The 25149-nt window shown below is 33.2% G+C and overlaps 1 protein-coding gene across 1 annotated transcript in view; it reads left to right on the forward strand.

Moving 5' to 3' along the window:
* The window catches only part of LOC143233201 (uncharacterized), a 59443-nt gene extending 37290 nt beyond the window's left edge, over positions 1–22153 (forward strand). The window contains exons 2-6 of the mRNA XM_076469174.1: positions 956–1230; positions 4345–4850; positions 10804–10922; positions 14930–16143; positions 20844–22153. Coding sequence (XP_076325289.1) covers positions 956–1230; positions 4345–4850; positions 10804–10922; positions 14930–16143; positions 20844–20930 — 2201 coding nt within the window. The 3' untranslated portion in view covers positions 20931–22153. The remainder of the gene's footprint in view (positions 1–955; positions 1231–4344; positions 4851–10803; positions 10923–14929; positions 16144–20843) is intronic.
* The last annotated feature ends 2996 nt before the right edge of the window (positions 22154–25149 follow it).

The raw sequence follows: 25149 nt of genomic DNA on the forward strand, positions 1-25149 counted from the left end.
CTTAACCCAACTGGTCATATAGTGAAGGAAAGAATTAAAATGTAACTAACCGTACATCATCTGCTTCATTGTTATTCATTTTGAAGCTATTTTCGTATATATCGTTTTTATTTTTAATTCAATATTTCTAACGTGATAAGTATTCCAAGTCATGGTTCAATATTTAAGATATAATGATATTGTTTCAGGTTCTTAAAATATTTCTTACCTGGCGATTTAAAAAAAAAATAAACAAAGATTTTTGGGTTTCATACCTTAAATAATTTCATGAAATGAAATATTCATATCATATCCGTGAAATATTGAGTTGAGATTTCTAAACCTCGGATAAAATAAAACCGAGCAGTGAAATAAAACTGTTTTATTGTTCTGATTCCCAGAACTACCCATTAGTTAGAAAGTCGTACCGTAAAATATTTGGGTGTAGAAAGGAATATTTGACAAAGATTGTGACGTAGTAATTATATGTGAAATATAACATGACGATAGCCCCCAGTGACACAGCGGTATATCTTCGGACTTACAGCACTAAAAAAATTCGACATCCATAGTGGGCAAAACACAAATAGCTCATTGTGTAGCTTTGTGCTTAATACAAAACAATAACATGGCGTTAATCTGAATGGTAATTTAAATTACACGATTATATCATTTGTTATTGTGCCAGTAAAGATTTTCAGTAAAAAAAATTAACTGTTTTTTACTGTATATTTTTATGTTATAGGCCGCTGCAGAAGAGGTCTTTCACATGTAACCAGAGGTCCTCAGTCCGGCTAGATTATAACATTCAAAAGTTTAATTGAAACATAAGCTTATGATATTTCGATTTGTAGAACGTATGGTGGAAGAGAAAACAATATTGATAAACGTTTTTTTTTCCTGTTTGTTACAATAAAGCTTGTTTTTAAGTGTCAACAATTGTTTACAAAATTTCAACCAATATGTAAATTTTCAGGTATGTACCAAGGTCAGTGGCTCAGGGGACTACGCCATGGTTATGGGGTTCGCACTAGTGCTCCCTTTGGACTGGCATCCCTTTTCCGTCCGAAGAACCTCCAAGCATCAACGATATCACTCCGGAGTGAGCATGTTGATCCAGCCAGCGAAAGAGACCGAAAAATCGACGACTGTCGTGGTGGTTTCGTCTTGAAAACGAAAAGTGACGAACCTCCACCACGGCGACGTTCTCTTGTAGAAAAGTCAGCAAATCTAAAAAAGTCAATTCTTCAGGTAAATCTTTTTAAGTAAATCAACTAAAACATAATAAAATACTTTGTTAATTGAATTATTTCTCTATCAAAACAAACACTGTGAAATACGTTTATCTTAAGTCGTAGGGGAACAGTTTTAGTTTGCAAAACTAAAAGCAAACAAAGTATTTTTTATATAGAATATAATAATATATTATAGTAATAAGTCAATGTGTAATTTTTGTGTAGTTAATAACAATATGACACTGATGTTTAATTTTAACATATAGAGTGAAAATGACATAAAAGTTGTGTGTATCCAAACCTTTGACTATCTTCGACCTCAGTTAACAAATCAGATCAAGAGACAATTATAATACAAAATAAAGAGTTGGAAAAGTAGAATCTAATTTAAGATAGAAGAGTTCTGCAGAAATATAAAACAGAGAATATCAGAGATAAGTCGTTCAGCATATTACAATTTATTTCCAAGCCTCAGATACAGAAAGGATTTTTAAAGTTATAATTAATGGGAGATGTTGATATTTAAGCGTTATCTAGACCACTAATATATATTTTAAATCAGCTGGGTAAAGAATAAATAATAGAAATAAAATGAAAATTTTACTACAGTAACTAAAAACTGCGTCCATTCTACCGTACGAAAACAATTTCACGTGTCATCTAACCAATACAACAGTGCCATACCACCATAATGCCTATAAGAGTAAAAACAGACATACTATTTTCAGCAGTAGTGTGGTAAATACAGTCATGGTGGAGAGACATGAGTGTCCCATGACACAACAACATAAGAACCAGAATTATAGTTGGTGGAAGTTACTCCACAGATCTGCTTGCGGAGAAACTGCATTAAATCAATTGTTTAAATGTGTGAGATTCAAACAATGAAGTGTGTGAATTTCGAGGAGGATGTTTTGTATAGATGAATTCAAATACGTAAGTAGTGTACGATTTCACAGTCAACACACAACTTCCACATTGAAGTATGCTGAGAGGGTCAAGACATCTCAGCTAAGGGTTTGAAAATCCATAAAATATTAATGGCACCCTGACTGCGGAAATGCACAGGCAAATTATTTTCAATCATTTTATCTGAGGATGATCTGTTGGGAAGAGGTTCATTTCTCAGCAAGATGATGATCCTGAGCAAATAGTAAACGTAATGAAATGCTACCTGAAGGACACCAGGCTGTTGGAATACTCGCAAACATGCCATGACCAGTAAGAATATTTGATATAAATATTATTATTAAGGCCGTGTGAGAAGAGTAAACAAACGGTAGACAGGTAACTTTGGTAAATTGTAGGGATTAACACGGAACATTTAGCGCAATATTTTATAGTATTCGTTAATAAAATTATTGTGGCATAAAATAAAGTATACTACTTTATTAAATGGAAATAAAAAAATACTAGTGCATTTCACAGTTTGTTTGTTTATTACATTGAAAAGAACCAAAATGTTCATATTTCAGAGACATAATGAAATTGTAAAACTAGACTATATGAAAGTTTAGTACCGTATCAACTTAACAATTTATTGGCCCAGCACGACGAAGTGCTTAAGGCACTCGACTGGTAATCCGATGCTCGCGGGTTCGAATCTCGTCACACCAAACATGCCCTCCCTTTCAAGCGGGTATCGTTATGATGTGACGGTCAATCCCACTATTCGTTGGCAAAAGAGTAGCCCAAGAATTTGCAGTGGGTGGTAACAACTAGCTTCGTCCCCTCTAAATTAGGGACAGCTAGCGCAGATAGCCCTCGTGTAGCTTTGCGCGAAATTTGAAACAAACCAACAATTTATTTTGATTCTTCGCATTTCATGCGCGTAACTTTAAAAGGATTAGTGGTAATCATTGGATTAATATCATCATTAACATTATTTATATCTTAAAATTCTAAAGTCAGTAAACACTTTGTTTCTTTTATTTGAAAATAGTCTTCAGTAAGAAATTAAATAAATATATATATACGTTTCTGTGTATCTCTTCTGTTTCTACAACCTAACCGTTTTATTGTTGTTATTTACAAAGAATACCTAAATAAATCTCGGGATTGATGCTGTAATATATTATATTGTTCATTTAGCTTGTTATCATTTTTATTATTTTGAACTGATTTTCTTAATCGGTTTTGGTTAACATTATCGGGACAACTGTAGATAAATATTAACGACCTTTGCCTATGTACAATATACAAAATTATTATATAAACCTTATGATCTTTTATTTCACCATTTTTACTTAGATTAAAAGTACCTCTTAAACAAAGTAACAGAATAAATTCATCCACTTATTCACACGCAAATTATAGTCACTGAGTTACCACTTCTTGAATTTCAACAAGAAGCTAGATTTTTACAATGAATGGTCACAGTTTTAGAAAATGAATAAACATTCTTAGTACACGTTAAGAGTAAATCACCATTGTTATATTGCTGATACTTGATTGTTTTCGTTGTTTGAATCAACGATTGCTTTACTGGTCAAAATATCATCTTAGAACCATCACAATCAACATAAAACTTAAAAACTTGTTGATCAAAATCTTAATAAACAGACACAAAGTTAGAAAAAAGATTTTTCAGCAACAATTCGAAATCTAAATAGGATGAACACCATAGAGTGAAATATTGTTTGATACATATTTTAGTTTTGGGAACCACAGCCTATAATGATTAAACTTTAACACACAATTCCCACCTGTAAACTGTGTGAATCGTACTGTCACCTTCCGTGCCTTAAAATATCGTCTTTATTCACGTATATTTCACAGGTAATATATTGAATACATTTGTCATAATTAACTGAATTATAGCTTGGCTGAATTCTTAACCGAGTTTTGCCCTTATCCTTCTGTGAGTGTTTGGACAAAGCTATGCATATAAATTCTAATATTGTTTAATATAATTTAAAGTTATTATTATATTACCATAAAGGTATAGATCTTTTGGTTGTTAACAAATGTCCATTTTCTTTAAAATAATTAAAAATTATAACTTTGCTTGAATGAATTAACTCCTTGTACTTCGTTAATTTTTTTAGCCAATCAAATTTTTCAGATAAAATTTTAAATAACAATGTCTCTTCTACTATTCACCTATGGTTTCACATCAACTTATTTATAGGGTTTGAAACTTAAGAAACAACGAAGTACTGGCGATATTGATAGAAAAGGAACTTCCGGTTCTGTCCGAAGCACAAGGTCTGTGACCAGTTCAGTCAGTTCCGGTTCTAATCATTCGGCCATAACTCGATCTTCTGCCCATAGTGACTCCAATAACAGCTTCGTTAGTCAGGATGACATTACGGACGCAAATGTGGTTGAGACCTACATGGGAGAGCTGAAGAACGACAAGCGATGTGGGTTTGGAATAGCCGAACGTTCAGACGGAATCAAATACGAGGGAGAGTGGTATAATAACAAGAAATATGGATATGGGGTCACCACTTTTAAAGATGGCACTAAGGAGGAAGGGAAGTACAAGAACAACGTCCTCTTGACCACTGGGAAGAAGAAACACCTGTTCCTGCTTCGATCAACTAAATTCCGTGAAAGGATAGATGGTGCTATAAGTGCAGCTGGTAGAGCCTCCAAGATAGCTCTCCAAAAGGCGGACATTGCTATATCCAGGTATTTTTAAGGCTATAAAAAGTTCTCTGGTGAGGTAGAACAAACACACCTACTATTTATATTAAAGATTAACCATATCGCCTGAAATGTGCATCTTTGTTGTTGTTTTATGTCTGTTGGTAAAACAGAAACTTTTAGATATTTAAAGACTTAACCAGAGTTAAGACATTTCTGTAAAGCAGATATTTATAAAAATATGCTAGAACGTTTAAGTTCCAATCTAAGAGTTATAATATAAACATAACTTACAAAAATCAGTGTTGTCTTCCCTACCTTTTATATCTCGTTATGTAACATCATTAAGCTACCTTTAGAGAGAGCAAATAAAATGCATCAGAAATGTTTTTATGGCGTTTTAATTAGATATCTCAGTTTTACATACATTATATCGGTTTAAAAAATTGAGTAATATAAGAAAAATTAAAGAACGTAACTAAACAGATTGAAGTGCCTTGTATTTACTTAATTAAGGCGTAAACTATAGTAAGCCCTGATGGTTATGTAGACGACTTCTTCCTAAACACGTTTGGACTTTCAACCTTGAAGGTATTATAAGGTGACACGCAAACCTACAATGCGTTGGTTTGGTGTCTTATAGCGCAAATCAACTAGGCTATCTGCGCTAATGCGTTGGTAAAGTTTAGCCCAAGACATGGCGGTGAGTGGTGTTTATTAGCTTCCTTTCCTATAGTCTGTGACTTAGAAGAAAGTCTAGCACGAATAGTCTTTGTGTACCTTTGCAAGAAATTAAAAAAAAAAAACTATAAGGTAAGGAAATCTAAATCATTTGTCAAAATGCTACAGCTTTAAGCAAAATCATAATTCTAGTGTATCATTGCCTTTAAAGTTAGTATTTTGACAAATATCTAACGTTTTTTTTAGAAAGCTTAAATAGATGGTGAAACAGAAGTTACCAGCCAATTAATAAATGAACATTAGATCACCGTAAGTAACAAGTTGCTCTATCGTGGAAACGAAAGAGTGTCGCTTTGGATTACAAGACTCATTCACTCACTGTTCTGGCAGTTGTTTTGGAATAAGCTTGATATTTCTGAGGAACTATTAACCCCCAAGGGCGCTCGAAGACTAAACTGTCCTTCTTCAATTCCGTACTTGGTAGGAGTTAAGAATTTTGATTGGATGGCTCTTGATAATGTTGGGCTAAAAGGGTTGATAAGTTTAACATGAATCTGGGTGATGCGAATCTGGTAGTTGTGGCAGACGACAAAGTGGAGGCAAAGGCAAAGGAGCAAGTTGTCGGCATACTCGACAAAATATCAACTCAAACGACACGATTCAGGGCCGGGCAAGGATGTTGCCTGGGCGTGGATCTAAAGATCCAATGCCTTGTATTTAGGTGTGGGAGGAAACGAGAGTGCCCCGAAGAAAACCCACTTTCGTGGCCTGGGCGCCAAATAATCTACCCAGACCGTGCCCGGGAGTAGCTGTAGGGAAAGATAATCTAGATTAATAATGCATGCAGGATTAAAACGTATGAAAAAAACCAGTAAAAAACAGGAGGGAAAAATCAATACACATACAGTATTAAATTATATTATACACATTTGTAGAATAATTACTTTAAAATATACGAGGGTTTATTCAAAGCGATGTTTTGTTCAAAAAGGCTGCTTTACTACTGGTAACGTTCTATACACATTTAGTGTATTAGTCAAGACATATAATTATCCATTGCTAGGCATTATATAGAGATAATTTAGATATATCAAAACTATAAACTTACTTTATTCTCAAACAAATATCCATGGTAATTTCCAGCCACAGCTTATCATTTTACATCACGAACTAATGTGATCAAATAGTCAATAGCTACGACAAATCATCATGAACGGTATCAACTAGATACTAGCTTTGTTTATTATAATTACATTGTGTGAAGTTAGTTACAATATCAAGTATTTCTTTGCCCATATCTGAGTACAGAAAAAGCAAGCAAACAATATATATATAAAATGGGAATTTAAAAATCTGCAAATAGGAATCATAAATAAATAGGCAAACAAAGCTGTCAACATTATTCATTCAAACTACAAATCCATATTTTCACTCCACTAAATATAATTTTCCTAAATCACAAAATGTTATCAGTAACGTAAAAGTTGCTTCTATACTTAACTCAGTAGATTCGTGAACACAAAAAAAAACTAAGTTTTGAGCATTGAATAATTATTTTGTTTCATGAAAAGTGCAACGCATAAGCTTGCGCTCACATTCGTTCATTTCGGGACCGGTATTGCCAGGTGGTTAGAATGCTCGACTCTAAATCTAGATTTCGCAGGTTTGAATCCCGTGAGGGCGGTAAGATGTAATATTCAAGTACACTATTCGTTAGTAAATGAGTATCTCAGAGTTAGCGGTGGGTGGTGATGACTAGTTGCTTTCCTCTAGTCTTTCACTGATAAATTAGCGACGGTAAGCGCTAATGACGCCAGTGGAAACGTAATTTTGTTTTCATTGCAGTGGAATTATTTAATGCAGAATAATATGCATGACAGTTAATCAGGACAAAAAATCATATCCTACACAATTGCTTTAAGAGATTTCGCCATCAATCTTATGATATCATAAGTTTCACTTCTTGCTTCTAATGTTTCATTATATCTTTTCTAAGCTTATGTGAAAGGTTTATGTTTACATTCATATTTATAATAATATAGTGATTGTTGGAAAAAGGAGAAAAGTAATATGAAAAACATTCACATCAATGAATATTTCTATTATTATGTTTTTATTTATCATACTATAAATATAAAACAACATGTTTTTTTTAAAACTAAGCGACAAACCACACAACATTTTAACATCCATTGCTGTCTCTTTCTATGACATATAATATTGACTGTGCTTTTATGAAAATACTGCGTTAACATTATTTTAAAAACAACTGAGAAATGTTTTTTTAAAGCAATTAGTTAGAATTAGACACTAAATTTGCATCCAGCAGCGCTAAGTGGTTAAGGCACTCGACTCGTAATCTGAAGGTCGCGAGTTCGAATCCACGTCACACCAAACATGTTCGGCATTTCAGCTGTACGGACGTTAAATTTACGCCCAATCCCACTATTCGTTAGTAAAAGAGTAGTCTAAGAGTTGGCGGTGAGTGGTGATGAGTAGTTGCCTTCCCTCTAGTCTTACACTGCAAAATTAGGGACGGCTAGCGCAGATAGCACTCGTGCAGCTTTGCGCGAAACTCAACAACAAACAAAGCAAAATATTTTGGAGAAGGGATCAAGATAAGTTATGAAAAAAATGCTTAGTTGTTTGAATAAAATAGTGACACCTAGTGAAATTTCATTATTATACAGCAAGTTTTAAAGCTTCCTTAACGCAATAGATGCTGCCAAGAACCCAACACTATTTGAAGTTGGAAGAAAAAAATTATAGGTAATTCGGAAATATAAATTGCTTGATATGGTTTGCAATAACTAGGTCTTTTAATGATATACAATTAACATAGTGCGATATACTGGTAAGTCACTACTTTGCAATAGGTGCTGAAAACTTACGAACGAAATTACAAATATCAATTTCGAATCTTCAGAGCTCAACTAGATTAATAAATGAGCAAACTATTGTTTGAATGCAATTAAAATTAGTCATTATTGGATTGATGGCTGTGTCTCACCCTAGTACGGCGGTACGTTTACGGATTTACAACCCTAAGATCACGGGTTCGATTCCCCTCTGTGGGCTAAGCCGATGGCCCGATGTAGCTTTGCAATAAGAAAAACACAAATACACACAGAAGGATAGCTGTTTTTTCTTCCAATTTTTACTAAGAAATTATGTCAAAAATGTACGAATTAAAGTTTCATAAAAAAGAAAAAAGACTTAAGTAAATCATGGAACTATTACGTAAAGTTATTAAAATGCCCAGCAAATTCAGGTTCATCTAAATATGAGACTATTTAACGAATCTGAAATATTGCTTAGTAAGTCGATGTTTCTCTTTTAAGAAAGGTCGTCGTGCAGATACACAGAAAAAAACAAACTCGAAATCTATGCCAAAAACTGAATGTGGACTAAACACTGCTTTTCTAAGATTACTTTAGGTTTAACGTTACGTTTCCTTCTCCAACTTTTCGGTGTTTTTGCTCTCGCTACAAATAAACATCCAAAAGTAGATCTCGAAGTTTCTGTAGTCAAGGAACGGTATCTTTCCTCATCTTTTTTCTTAAAGGTGTGTGTCTGATTTTTTTAAAAGTACATCTGTGAATACAAAATGTTATTCTTTATCGTACAAGTCTATAATTAGAGACAATGTGAAGAACTCAGACCGAATATACGATAAAGTTTAACTCACACACATGATGGAACCAGAAATATCTACCAGTTAACTATTTCAAATTAGCAAGAAGTTGTCTTAGTTACAATGATTTGATTCAAATAAATTGGTAAAAAATGTTTCAGCATTTACAGTAAGTGTTAAGCCTATTTACTTTTTCCAATATTTTATTTTTTGTTTAACGCAACCCATTGTAACACAAACTTTAAAAATAATGTGTAATTTCAATTACTATAATTTGAAAAAAAGAGTAATTATTTATTTTACTATTTAAAAGTTGTTTATAGACAAAGATAATTAGGAATTTAATTAATACATTTACATGTCTTTTACTTTATAGTTACTGTAAAAGCTACTATCCTTATATTTTTCAATTAATTATTTATCTCAGTAGATTACTCATTAAGTCGTAATTACAATGTTTGCTATTTACCCATTGACAGTTTCAGTCCTAGCTGCTCTCAATGATTAGTTGAGTATACTTTGTTTTAGTCTACAAAGCATACAGTTTAATCTATCAGTATTATAGGGTTAATTTTTGTAATATACTTAATAAAATGCGGTCGATAATAAACAGGCTTTAAGCACCATAATGTACAGGTTTTGGTTCGCACATAACGCTTGTTTCTTCGTGATGAATTTGTCCTTGATGGCCACACAAAATGCTTGTGTAGTTCGAACTATGACACTAAGCTTCAAGGAAAACTATCGTTTATTGAATTTGTATGTCTGTGTTATGTTGTTTGAGCTGCTTTTCACCAATCTTATGTTATTGCTTCGTCAGTGAACGAACTACAGTGTAGTTTAACGAGTCATGTAAATAGAATTATATTGTTGCAGTAGTCAGTAAGGTGCCCGGCATGGCCGAGGGTCGCGGGTTTGCATCCCAGTCGCGCTAAACATGCTCGCCCTTTCAGCTGTGGGGGCGTTATAATGTGACGGTCAATCCCACTATTCGTTGGTAAAAGAGTAGCCCAAGAGTTGGCGGTGGGTGGTGATGACTAGCTGCTTTCCCTCTAGTCTTACACAGCTGTATTAGGGACGGCTCAGGTTTTTCCTCCTGGTTGGGGGTTGTGCAGTAGGCTAACAATTTACTCACTTAAAAAACCAGCCTGTTAATGAATCCGCAAGCAATTGCGGCCCTATGTTCCTTCATGGAATCGAAAGGCATAATAATAATAATAATAAGTTGTCAGTAAGACAACTAGTATCAGCGACATTGCAGGATATCACTTTAACTTAATATCAACGCGAAACAAATCTGCATATAATTTATACTCTAAATTATCAAACGATTTCCCATCCCATTTCTTATTTGTTTTTCTTTTGATATTAATACTAATCTAAAACAGGGAAATATATTTACATGCGCCACCTTACAACCACCTTAGCTGATTAAATATATTTGTAGTTTCACAATTCAGTTAAAGTCATAAACGCTAAAGATATAAATATTTGACTTCCGAACGATACATAAGAAATAATATTTATCACAATCTTGCATATTGAAAGTAAATATTCATAGATTATTAGAAGCCAGGAACTTTTATATTGTTATATAAAAACTAAATAATTATGGCTAAGCTGGTTTACTTCCATAAGTAGTTTAGTTTAATATCAGAAAATATAGATTTTACCTCTTTCCAGAACGGCAACAGCTCGAGGAAAAGCAGAACAAGCTGATATTTCTGCTTTACACGCGAGAGAAGATTCTGACATTGCCAGATTAATAGCCCAACAGTTAGCTCCAGAATTGCAACAGTCAGGTAAGTTACAAAGACCATTGACTTAAAAAAGTTAGAATTTGTCAGTGGCTAATCAGATAAACAGCAAGCACGTCATAAGTAGGAGCTTTCACAGGTTTAGGGAGGCTCAGGGTAAATTATAAAGACCATTTATTTAAGAAGGTTAGATTTTGTCATTGGCTTTCTTTGCTAATTAGGTGAATACCAAGTACGTCTTAGCTATAACCTCTCCCAGGTTTGACGGCAACTTTTATCTTTAGAGGCATCTGGATATAATAATAAAAAATAAAATGATGGCACATGACAGTAGAATAAGAAAACCAAAAAGAAACATGAAACATAATTTGAATGTATTTACATGCATTATTTAACATTTTTCTGTGCATAAAAAGTTGCGAAACATAACAAATGTCTAAGTTTAAGGCTTTCTTTGAGTTTAAGTCTCGGATAAAATGGCCCTTCCCTCTGATTGACCCTACTTATAGATTACAACATTGTGATGTGGTCCTCTTTTGTTTGTACTTACACAATTATCAAAAGGTTTGCTAAATCTTTTCAGGACGATGTTCTGTAGTTTAACATTACACTGTTATTCATATCTGTACATTTATGCTTTGTAGCAGAATTTTACTACAGACCAACAAAGCGATTAACAGTTCAGTTTAACAAGTTTATGGTTAAGGGAATGGTGTGTGTTTTTTCATTGTAAAGCCATATCAAGCTATCCGCTGTGTCCAACGACGAGAATCGAACCCTGGATTTTAACGTTGTAAATCCGAAGACTTACCGCTGTCTTATCGGGGAATATAATTAGAAATAATTTCGGGTAACATCATAACTATTATAATTCACACAATAATAACCACATCTCTGCAATACTAAAATGGTTTGTTTGTTTTTGAATTTTGCGCAAAGCTACTCGAGGGCTATCTGCGCTATCCGTCCCTAATTTAGCAGTGTAAGACTAGAGAGGAGGCAGCTAGTCATCACCATCCATCGCCAACTCTTGAGCTACTCTTTTACCAACGAATAGTGGGATTGACCGTCACATTATAACGCCCCCACGGCTAAGAGGGCGAGCATGTTTGGCGCGACGCGGATGCGAACCCGCGACCCTCAAATTACAAATCGCACGCTTTAACCCACCTGGCCATGCCGAGCCTGCTAAAAATGGACACACTATTTTAACAATTCTATTTTAATTTATATAGCAATTCAGAAACTGCAGTTTCTCGTCTGTTTATTTTGTCTATTTCTAACGATTATTTAAAAAAAATAGGCTTCCAACATTATGTGATTTTTCAAGGAGACCACTCAAGATACTTCACTTTTATGAAATAATTTGGCAAAGTTTGTTTATTCAAGGACAAACTAGCAAAATGGGTTATTTGTGCGTTGTTGCCCATCACAGAGATCAAAACTAAAATTTAAGACTTATAAGCCATCAAGCTTAAAGCTGAGACACCGATAATACGCATAAGAAAACTGGAAACTTGTTTGTTGTTATGCACAAAGCTATACAACATACCATTTGTATACAACACGTATCGAAACTCAATAATAAGTCTTCAGACCTACTCTGATCTACTCTGGGCAATAAACCAAAACGGAAACTAATTGTTGTTTTGTCGTAGATCCAACTTTGACGACAACAGCTGTTCAGTAAATGAATATACGCTAAATTACCATATGCTGTACTAGTCTCACCTTTTCTAGTAATGGGGTTAGTTCCAATAAAACTTCATGTACATTCCATGAGGCACTACCGCCCTATCATTCAAATATTAGATACTTGTAGCGGTACTAACATATACATTTTGTTTGTTCCATTGAATATTAGTATCATTCGCTGATATTAGTATATGGCGAATAGAGTCAGTGGCAAGATTTTACCATCCTGTTTACAGTAGGTGACGAGACTGGAAGATTTTGTGCGCCACTTGAAAACAACGCTACACTTATATTGGCTCACGAAGAGACTTTTATATTTCAATTTCCAATCTGTTAGGCAATGATAAATTTATCGATCTCTCCTTTCATCGTCTGTGTGAGTAATACAATAAATGTTTTGAGAACAGATGATGTTAAAGGAAACACATCGTTGAATTTCGTCAATATATTTTTTTTATATTTTACACGCTTTCTTTAGCCTGACTATTCAAGTCATACAGAATATTTTCATATATAAGGAACTCTCGTGCTATTGCTCGTAGTTTCCTGATACTTGATATTTACTTGGTGCATGAATCATTAACAAAAAAACCCGTATGGGTTAACATGATGCTGCCACTTGGTTAATTAGGGTAAATCTGAGGGCTTATAACGCTAAAATTTGGCTTAGATACCCTTAGTGGATAAATCACAGATAACTTATTGAGTGGCTTTGTGCTTAACACCAAATAAATATAAAAGCTAACAACGACAGGGACTGGTAGGTATTCAGGGTTAGCAAAGGTCAGCAAAGGTCACAGAAGGTTAAAAGACATGATACTATAGGAAAAGAAGCTCGTAGATCATTAAATATATATATGATTGTTGGATGTAGCATTAACAATGCGAATGTACGAGACATTTTATCACGAATTGTTATGTTTCATTGTTTCACAGATGGTAATAACAGCAAGTTCTAACACAAACCATTGGCTGTCGTGTTGCTTCTAGCGTCAAAATTAGTATGAAAAATAATGAAAATCGGCGCCCGAAATGAAGAAATGAATTAGTACCATGACGAAAAGCTGTTTTAGGTGAATTGGACTTGGTCTAATTTGGTCTACATGCGAACGTCATGTAGTAATGGTATACTCTGAATGCCATGTAGTAATGGTACACTCTGAACGTCATGTAGTAATGGTAGATTCTGAGTAGTTCTCCTTTCCCCACATTGATTAAATTCTATAAAAAATGACCCCCACTTCATTCAACTTAATTGTGCCTCACATTACGCTAAGCCTTCAATAATTTACATTAATCAATCCAGATCGTCAATCTTACTATAAAATCAATCTGGGACGTTTTGGAACGCCGCCAAAAGGAGAGAAAGAGAAATCCTAAAAATTTCAATACACATGAAGGTGATTGCAAATCTGCAAATCGACAATTAATAATAACAAAGACCAGGCTGTGATTATAATCATAATTCCCTTTTGTGTGTAAATATTTATAATAATATAACGTAAACGACCGCAAACTATTTAAGCTAGTACACGAGCTACGCTTATTGTGAAGTGTTTTTTTTTTTCCAAAATATGATATCAGCAACTTTTACAGTAGGCGAACTCTATTTGTTACAGCGCTTCAATCCATAGTATATGATCATCATCAGAGAAGAGTTACATTCCAATTGTAACTGTCACCTATGATGACGCGGTACTATGCGTTGAAACATTGTATCAGAGCATGTCCACTGTAAAAGTTGTTTGTGTGGTATTTTCAAATTAATTATTTATTTCAGTATGTTCCTCACTAAACGGTATTATGAATTTGTCCCATGAAATGATCTGTTTAACTGTTAGCATTGCCCTCCAAACTACTGAGAATAACATAACTTTAAAAGCAAAAGAGAAGTGCATTGGATCAAATAATTGTTATTAATACAGATAAAAATGCTAGTAAACGTCGCTGTTACTTATAATTACGATGGTTAGTGCTGATAAACATGCACTTACGCGTGCTCACATTTAAACCCTCGAATATTTCATGAACATCTATATAGAAAATTCATCTTTAAACGTTTTTTTTTAAACTTATAAGAACAATTAAAACATCAAGTAACATTATTGCATGTACGTTTATAAGATCAAACCGGATACATATAGAATTGCAAGGTAGATAATTTAACTGTAGAATTTTGTAATTTTGTGCAAAACAAAGGGAAAATAATATTTATATCAGATTAATTATACCTGTACACCTTAAGAAATATAAAGTAAAAATATTTATAAATCGAAATAATGTATGTCGTTATGAGGTTGTGAAATACGTTTATGGTATTGAAAAGAATCATGTATTCATTAATCTTTTCACAATAGGGAGTGACGTGCTGAAAATAAAACCAGGTGAACATAAGGAAAAACTAGAAAAGAATGTACGAAGACCATCAACTATACCGCCAAATCAAAAAACACAACAGATATCCCATATACCTTATTTATCCCAAGCCAGTATCCCTCAAACTCAACAGATATCCCATACATCTTATTTATCCCAAGCCAGTGTCCCTCAAACTCAACAGATACCCCATACAGCTTATTTACCTCAAGCCAGTGTCCCTCAAACTCAACAGATACCCCATACAGCTTATTTACCCCAAGCTAGTGTCGCTCAAGAAAACCAAGATTCTATCCAAGGTGGAAATATTCAAACAGAACTGATATCTTCGGACGCTATAACCATGAATATTGATCGTTATGGTAATAGATCCGCTCAAGTTCCAGTCAGAGGAAACACCCCAGTTCCAGAACCACCTCAAATTAACCAGAAAATTGTGAGTTCTCTAGATTCGCTAGGTGCACCAACGGGAATTGAAACATTCTCAAGAAATCCACAAGGGCCTTTTCAAAATCAGAGAAGACAAAGCTTTAGAGAGAGAGAGGGTATCTTTGCTATTAATAAGGGATTATTTGAGCATTTGGACCAACATGGTTTTGAGAATGCCAACTTAAATGTTGACTCATCTGGTAGTCAATCTGCTCAAAAATTAAATATCAACAAATCTAAGACTAATCAAGTTCATATGAATTTTTCACATAATCCTATTATATATACTACAGATTATTCTCTTGATCCTGGATCTTTTGAAAGCATGGGTGATACTGATCTTCCCAGACGGTCCACACTCCCAAACCTCCATGCCGAAAACTTTGAGTGCCAAATTGATTCTGTACCTAACATAGCTTCTCCTAATCTCAATGAAACAGGTAACGGGACTGGTTTTACTAGTACTCATCTAAGTGCAAAAGAGAACAAGATCTCAGATTACACTCCTCACAGAACTGCATCACTTTATCGTGGGGCAACAAAAAAACAACCTCCGTCCCAAGTTCAGCCTAGCAAACCTGCTGTTATTAAGAGAAAAAAGAGTCTTCCTGATATACAGGCCGTAACAGTGAATGCTAAGGTTATGACTAGAGCCGAGGTTTCTCAGTTAAGTTCACAAAGGAGGGAAGAAATTCGAAGAATGCAGTATGAAGCTGAGAGACTTCGCTCTAATCCGTTATTATATTTGTTCAACTCTGATGTAAAGGTAAGCTGAGCGAATGATAAATATTTCTTAAATACTTGTTGTTTAGAAACAATCTACGAAAGAGTTGTAGGTAATATATTAACAAATAACACACTATAAATAGATATTATCAATCAACATGTGAGAAGGAATTTTGACATTTATCTAAGAAAACCTGTTGTCTGTTTGACCAACGGTACGTTTATAGCTTAAGAACACTAAAATCCGTGGTTTGATTTCCTATTGTAGACAGAATGCAGATAACTAAATGTGTAATTTTGCGTTAAAATAAACTAAGGAAATCTGTTCTTTTAACATTTGTTTTAATTTCGCGCAAAGCTACACGAGAGCTATCTGCGCTAGCTGTCCCTAATTTAGAAGTGTAAGACTAGAGGGAAGGCAACTAGTCATCACCACCCACCGCCAACTCATGGGTTACTCTTTTACCAACAAATAATAGGATTAAGCGTAATATTATAATGGCCCCACGGCTGAAAGGACGAGCATGTTTGGTATGACGGGGATTCGAACCCGCGATCCTCGGATTACGAGTTGAGTACCTTAAACAACTGGCCATACTCTATTAACAACCACGTACTTTTATTAATAAGCATGTCTCATGTTGAAAAAAAAAACAACTCGATTGGGTCTTATCGCAATTGAAATTGGAATTGTGTAGTCATGTATAGTCTACTTGAATAAACATTGTACAAAATAATTTGCTATATACCTTAAGAAAATTTATTTTCGAACTTAAGATGTTAATTACAATGGTTTATGCCACAAACATGTCTGCGTAGAAAGAACAGAATACTTTGTAAAGAGTCTGATGTAATTTCCTAATTTGTCAGTTTTGTATGCCATTTCTTACTTAAGTTTGATTATTACTTGTGCTCTAAGCCTACTTTTATAAAATTCGATGTTTTCTAGGATTATTTTAGAAGAGTTGAAAAGTTAAAATTCAGTACAGAATTCTTTTTAGAACATTCCAAACACATCGATTACTTAAAAGAAAGCTAGATATCTAACCTTACTCATACACAACTCTAATAACGAGTTTGTCTTATTCATTATAGGCTACATTATAAGATTTATAAATCGAAGAATATGTTTTTTTAATGGTATATTTTCAAAAAAAGATTGAATTAGGTAATATATATATTTAGAAATATTATGTAATAGTTTTGTTAACATTAAAGACAAGAGGGCGTAACTTAGCAGCAACATCTTACACTGGATATTTTATCAGACAGTGACTCTCCCTTTCCACCCCATAAATGTTTGTCGCACAGGCAAATAAATTTAGAGTACAACTGTGCAATGAGAAACAACAACTATACAAGGTTAGGAACATACGTCTACCATCTGTCAGCTGTTTATCTTGCAGCTATGCCCAGAATTGCTCATGAGCAGTGAAAGTGATATTTAGCCAATAACTCTTGTGAAAACCTTTTAAAAGAATAAAAAAATAAAATTTCAAAGTGTAAATTAAGAGAACTGATAAGTATTCTAATTAAAATAATAATTATTTTTTTAATAATAAATATAGATGTCTAGATGCACACTCAGACGCGTGTGTGTATATATACCTCTTTCGAAATAACACATAAAACAAATATAAAATCCCAAAACTGAAAATTATGAATAAAAGAGCTAAATTTACACAATGTGTATATATGTGTGTGTTTATTTACGTGCACGTGTATGTGTGTATCTGTAAATGTTTTTGAGCACAATCTTTGGTCTCAAATATTTTTAACAGTTTATGACAGTTTATATATGACAGTTTACATATTTTGAATTCATAAGTATATTTTTATAACAAATATACAATATGAAAAATTATCTATAAACAGTTACGTTTTAATAATTGGTTATTTAATTAATTATTTAATTCTTTATTACGTTTAATTATTATAATACAGCGCTTTATTACATGATTTGAGGAAATCTTATGTACTCTGCTTATAAAACTCTATTCCTATAGTGTAAGCTATATCTAGATTTATTTGAAGGTAATGTGATCTCTTCACAAATACCATGGCCAAATTAGTCCTTAGAGAATCCCGTTAGGCCTGCTGCCAAACTGTTCGCACTGTTCCCAGATAAGGTGACTGGATGACTCGGTCGTTTTTTGACAGAGTTTATTCTTTCAAACCCTATACAAACAGTCTCATTATGACGTGTTTGACCATTTGTGTCCACTGTTGTCATTTCATGGTTAATGCTTCAGTATAATGAATATCTCGAGGAAGATTTGGTAACGAATATATATAGTTAACAAATAAAAATGGGAAACTGATCTCATGATCTTCAAACTTGTCGAATGCAGTGTTTTAACAACTGTCTTACGAAGAAGACAAGAGTCCGTAAAATATTCATGTATTTGAAATATCTTGTAGTTAGGGTGTTAAACGTCTACATATTGAATTATTCGTTCCATCAGCTTTATGAATAAAAAAGTTTAGCTGTATTTGATATTTTTCTTTCTTATTACTTGAAAATTAATCTATAAAATTAGGTAGTTATAAAAATAATACACGAAATGTATATGTTTACAGTGCTATACAAATACATATTACTTTTCTGTAACGAAAACAAAATCAGTATGCATTAGAGCTTTGTGTGTGTGTGTTTTCTTATATCAAAGCCACAATGAGCTATCTGCTGAGTCTACTGAGGGAAATCGAATCCCTGGTATTAGCGTTATAAATCCATAGACTTACTGCTGTACCAGCGGGGACTTCTATTTAATTAAGCAAGTTTTGTACCATAAAGTATATTTTACTAAATTTAAATATAAGCTTTCATTAATTAAAATGTGTATAATTTTAATATTTGTGTTTTCTATTATTTGTAAATTTTTCTAAGCGCTTTTTTTCGATTTTTTAAGTCAAAATAAAAATAAACTAAACAAAGAGAAATAAAAACTGGTGCCTAAAACACTATATGCAATAAAACTATGTTATACAGACAAAGAAATAACTAAATATTGTAAAATATCTTTCAGGAAAATATTAGTTTAGGCTAATTTGTATTACATAAAGAAGAAACACAATCATTGAAAATTATTCTAAGAAATAAGACTGATAAAGTGTTATATTTAATTACGTCATCAATAGTGATCTGTACGATAATGTGTAAAGCAGTAAGAACATTATAAAATTATTGTGAAATATTTATTTGACCTAAACCTTTAAAGTTTATACTAATGAATGTAAGTAGACAAATCAATAAATTTGTAACTAGGGCTCTAGCAACTGTAAAGAATATTAATTAAAATATCAAAAGTTCCATCTTTCTGAAAAGTTGGTATATTTTAGGGCATTGTTACTGAAACAGACTGATATTGAATATTTTTAAACAATGTTTTACCCATTTCTAGGGCCCAGCATGGCCAGGTGGTTAAAACACTCAACTCGCAATCTGAAGCTCACGGGTTTGAATCCCCGTTACACCAGACATGCTGGCCCTTTTACCTGTGGGGGCATTATTAATGGGGTTAATCCCACTATTCGTTGGTAAAAGAGTAGCCTACGAGTTGGCGGTGGGTGATGATGACTACCTGCCTTCCCTCTAGTCTTTGCTAAATTATGGACAGCTAGCGCAGATAGCCCTTGAGTAGCTTTGATCGAAATTCAAAACAAACCAAACCCATTTATAGCGGTATAAGTCTGCAGACATTCCGCTGTGCCAATGGGGGCCACCTAGTGTGAAATATCAAACAATATTTTACGTCTTTTTTTGAAACTCAGTGAATCTGGGTTATTATTATTATTATTTATTAATAAAGAACACCATACTCAAAATAACTATTATTTGTAAATTATTTTTAAGAAAAACTGAAATGTTGGCAACAAATAGAGGTGTTTGAAATAACATTTGACAAATTTGTTATTCTATATTCTATGTATATTTAAGTCGAAAAGCTGGCGACCTTTCGAAATCATACAGGAGAGTTACCCACAACATTGTCGATTTTGACGACTTAGTAAAATCTGAAGACACTATTATTTATTTTGTGAAAACTTACTTGTACTTATAGGTTTCTCGACAAAGTATATGAACTTTAACAATGGAAACTTGTAAAACAACTCTTTTACTAAGCGTTTCAAAAAGATTAAACAAAATATTTATATCGGTGCCATCTTAATTAAAATTTGTATTTTCCAATGTTTCACTTGGTAGAATTTTGCATTCTAAAAGCATGTGCTTAAGGCGTTTAAAAGATATGTTTATCAAGTAATAAACCGTTGACAAATCATTTTCACAAACGGACAGCCTACTGTTGAAATAGTTAAATAGTGATGATGTTACGACACACTGATGAACATTCAGACAGGACGTCATCGTCACTTACCCATTTTAGTAGCAGGCTGTTCATATATGTATATATATAATTGTTCATTAATATATCAGTTGTTTTTACATAGCTGTCAAAGTCTAAGAGTTACCTAAACGTTTATATTTTGTTATGAATACATTTTTTTCACGTTATGCCTAATTCAATTACGTTATATGCGAATGATGATTCATTGCGAGAATGTATTAAAATAGTGATGTCAGAAAAACCGAGTACAGAAATAGAGATAGACTGAATAGTGTAGGCACCTCTTCAGGACAGAACTTTATATATATTTAAGTAGTATTTTTAAAAATATCAACTAGCGTTTTTCTGTGTGTTTTAAATAATTCTACATTTTTTATTTGTTTCATTACAGGCCTGGTTTTCGAAGCAGCAGTTAGTTATGTTAGTTCTATTCGTCAATGTCAGCTTGGCCATCATGTTCTTCAAGCTTCTGACGTAATCATGAGCTAATAGGTCGCACTTGTAAACTCTGATTCCACCGACACTTAGCTACTGAAATGAAACAAAAGGAAACAATGATTTTATTTTTTACTGTTCTCTGATAATTGTTTCCGCTCTTCATAGTAGCAAATTTGTGATGCTTGGCCAATCACAAACTTATGATAAGAATGAACTAAATGAACACATTTCCAAGAAGAACAGTTGTTTGTGATATGAACAAGTACTAAAAATGGAATTGTGTTTTAATACAAGCAACTTTATATTTAAGTTAATACATTATCCAAGCGTATAGAATTATAGATTACAGTTTAAGGTGTGTATCGTAATTACACGTGGTTTTAAATCACTCAAAACCGAACTACTTCAGAACAAATGTCGATCAGGAAAAGAAGATATTTGAGTCTGTTGTACCTTATATGCCGTGTTTTCTCGAAATTTTTCATTTTGCCTGAAACTCAATCATGAAGTCTTCTAACAGGTAGGTCTGCTTACAGGTCAATGAACAAAAATGACTTACGTAATGTAGTTGAACCTGATTGGTTGATTATTCTTATAAGATACAAAACGCGACTTTATTTGACGAACTTGAAATGAAAAGTGGTTAGAAGAACTGACGATGTTTGAGGATATTTCCTGCAGGTGTTTATCTTGCCTATCGAGTATCAAAGACAACATTACTTCAGAAAATATACACATATATATATATAACTAAAACTGTTTTTGGTTACGCCCTTCTGTCTAAGTATCAGTTTAATTGTAAACCCCTTTTTTTTTTTTTGCTCTTGAAAAGTAATTTTATTTCTCAATGTGTTTTTACGGAATGTTAACTTCCCCATGTGGTGAATTTACTAATTACTGACACTTTACAGCCAATCCATTTTGTTATTATGATTTTAAGCAACTCAAGTTTAAAGTCGTATTACATATTTCAACACACATCAGGAATTTTAATTTACTCTTCTGTAACTAATAGTGTTTTAATGTTATATTAAGTAAAATATATTGATGCATTTGTCTGTAAAGTTTTTCTAACAACTTATTTTCTGTAATTGCGAGATTGGTGATTTTTGTGATTTTTTGTTTGTGGAACTGGTGAATAATCAAATAAATAAATGATAGATTCATCAAAGGAACACGATCAGATCAAGCCAATGTTTGATTTATTAAAAACGTTTTTTCTGTACAGTGATGTGAATGTGCAATTAAAGGAATTTTTTTATATTCTGGTTTGAAGGCTTTTAATGTAAAACATATAAAGAGAAAACTAAGAAATGAATCTGGTAATAGAAACTATTACAATATCTAATGAGAAAAATTGCAATACTATAAAAGATATCTGGTTACCAACAAATAATAATGAAACATAATATCTGAAAGTTTAACAAAATACTACTATTTTAAAAGCTGGTCAAAAATGACGGGAAAACAAAGCCTGTCAAATAAGAATCCTTCAATATTCATTTGTAACTTTGCTGCTCGTAAATAGACATGAGAAAACGAAGGTCCTTCTAGCTTCAGGAAACCAAAGCTAATCACAAGCAATATCTAGTTTACCTAAAGTGTGTCTAGCATTGATCCTTGTCCCAGGATTCGTAGATCACAGTAATCATATCGGTTACATAATTAGTTCTCTTAAAACTACATTTCATGTAAAAAAACTCAATCATTGTTCATAAACGTCTCTTCACATCAAGCAGAAAATTAATTTTACTCGATGCTAAATTAATCCGGGTATAAAAAATCCTTCACCGTTTGATTGTTTTGAATTTTCGTCAAAGGTATACGAGAGCTATCTGCCCTAACCGTCCATAATTTAGCAGTGAAAGAATAGAGGGAAGGCAGTTAGTCACCACCACCCACCGCCAACTCTTAGGCTTTTTTTTAATCAACGAATAGTGGAATTGCCGTCACATTACAATGGTTTCATGGCTGAAAGAGCGAGCGTGTTTGGTGTGACGGAGATTCGATTAAGAATCAAGCGCCTGAACCACCTGGCCATACCATTCTAAAATGATTAACTAGTAACGCTGGCGTGATTATACACTATTATAAAAATATTTTTACTTCCCCTTCTTTAGCAAAGATATGCCTAACATAAAACAAGAATAAAATAATCTTTTCGAAAGACTTCGCAAATGTTTGTGAAAGTTACCTGTATTTGAATAATAGGTTTCACTCCGATGTTGTATGTATGAAACAACTACATGTAGGTAAACTTCAAAAAAAAAAAAAATAGTTATGCGCAATTGCAATTTTTCATATTTTATAAACTTTCTCTAATTTCGTCTTATTATCAGAATCGTCGTTTTGAAAAGTAATGAACACTTTGTATTATAATTGTAATTGCAAATTACACCCAAAAAACTTCAGTATTCAATAATTCATCAACAATAAAAGCATAATTTAGGATATATAAAAAATATGAAATAGAATTGACCAGTCCTAGATTGGGAGTACATGAAGATTATTTTTAATTAATAAAAAATTTTAGTCATCCCTTTCAAAATGCATGATGGTGTTCTAGGTTGAGAAACATTGTACTTAATACAGGTCAAACTAATACGAATTTCGTTAATGGAACATTTCCAAATACTTTTCTTTTTCTATAGGCCAAGAATCACAATCGTACCAAAATTGTCATAAACATCAACCATAGAAAACATTCAGACCTTGGATTTAATTACGTTTCAAATAAACACAGATTTGAAGCTTTACAAAGTTGAGCTGTGTTCAATTAAGGCTGTTTGAATATCTTTTCTTATTTTTCACGTGTTTGTTGTTCACTGTTAGTCGCATCCGTTCTTTTTATACACTTATTTATAACGATCCAGTAATTGCCAACTTTATTACGACCCATACCTTGTTATGATGTCAGCTAAGTTGGTCAAACTCGATAATACGAGAATGTCTGACGAAGAGGCCAGGCAATGAAAATTATTTAATGGCTCTGCATATTTTATTTATCAGCTGTTAGTTCTTCTGTCTGTTTGTTTTTTTTTTAATTTCGCACAAAGCTACTCGAGGGCTATCTGTGCTAGCCGTCCCTAATTTAGCAGTGTAAGACTAGAGGGAAGGCAGCTAGTCATCACCACCCACCGCCAACTCTTGGGCTACTCTTTTGCCAACGAATAGTGGGATTGACCGTCACATTTAACGCCCCCACGGCTGGGAGGGCGAGCATGTTTGGCGCGACGGGGATACGAACCCGCGACCCTCAGATTACGAGTCGCACGCCTTAACACGCTTGGCCATGCCAGGCCTGGATTCTTCCGTCAACGCCTGGTTTTGAAAATAATCTATATATTTTTTTTATTTTGTTGCGATTTTTATCATTTTTTTTGTAAAATCTAACTCACTTTTTATGTTAATAAACTTGCGTTTGAAATTTAGGTCTGCTAAAAAACAAACAGTTCTCATGATATTTGCATTTTACAGTCACTTATTACAATGAAATAAACTTCCCTTCGTTTAGTTGTAATTAGGTTTCTCTTATTTAAATCTCTTTTGCCTTGTATTTTATCGTGACGATATATATATTTATATGTTCATATTCTGATGGTACCACAATTATCTGTCTCATTTAAAATACCTATACTGAAATTTCTTGTGAACTTCTTTTTTCTAATTCGATATTTATAGGCCTCACCACCATCTACTATTATATCAAAAGTTATGTATATATTGTCTTCTTTCGTTGGCTTTGTAAAGTTCTTTAAGCCCAACGACTTAATCTAAATTATGCCTTTACGTGAGGGGGCGAAGAGGAATAACACTATTCCTGAACACCCCAATTTAGATATTTCTGTTAAAACTAAATACCTGTCACAATGTTGTTTACTTTGAATCTTCCAGATGATGACACTTAGGTAAGTGTTTGGATATTTCCTAACTATGTCATCATCTAGGGTTCTCTCGTGCTTTGAGCTGGTACATCAGCAACTATAATTATAAAGAGAAATATAATAGATAGCATAGCTTCTGGAAGATCAGAAAGTGATACATGATTTGTTATTTATTTCATCTTTCATTTGACTTGAAACTTCAAAATTTCTTAGGTGTTATAAATATGGTCGAATTTTAGAAAGTTAGGTGAGAGAACTGGTGCAGTATACTAACAAGATCATAGCAGAAGTTGCAATAAGTAAAGATCTGATAGTCTATTTGATACGTGAATCTGTGATGAATGTAAGAGAAAGATATTTAGAAGCCTTCTTAAT

The sequence above is a fragment of the Tachypleus tridentatus genome, chromosome 12 (assembly GCF_004210375.1).
Source record: "Tachypleus tridentatus isolate NWPU-2018 chromosome 12, ASM421037v1, whole genome shotgun sequence".
NCBI classification, from domain to species: domain Eukaryota; kingdom Metazoa; phylum Arthropoda; class Merostomata; order Xiphosura; family Limulidae; genus Tachypleus; species Tachypleus tridentatus.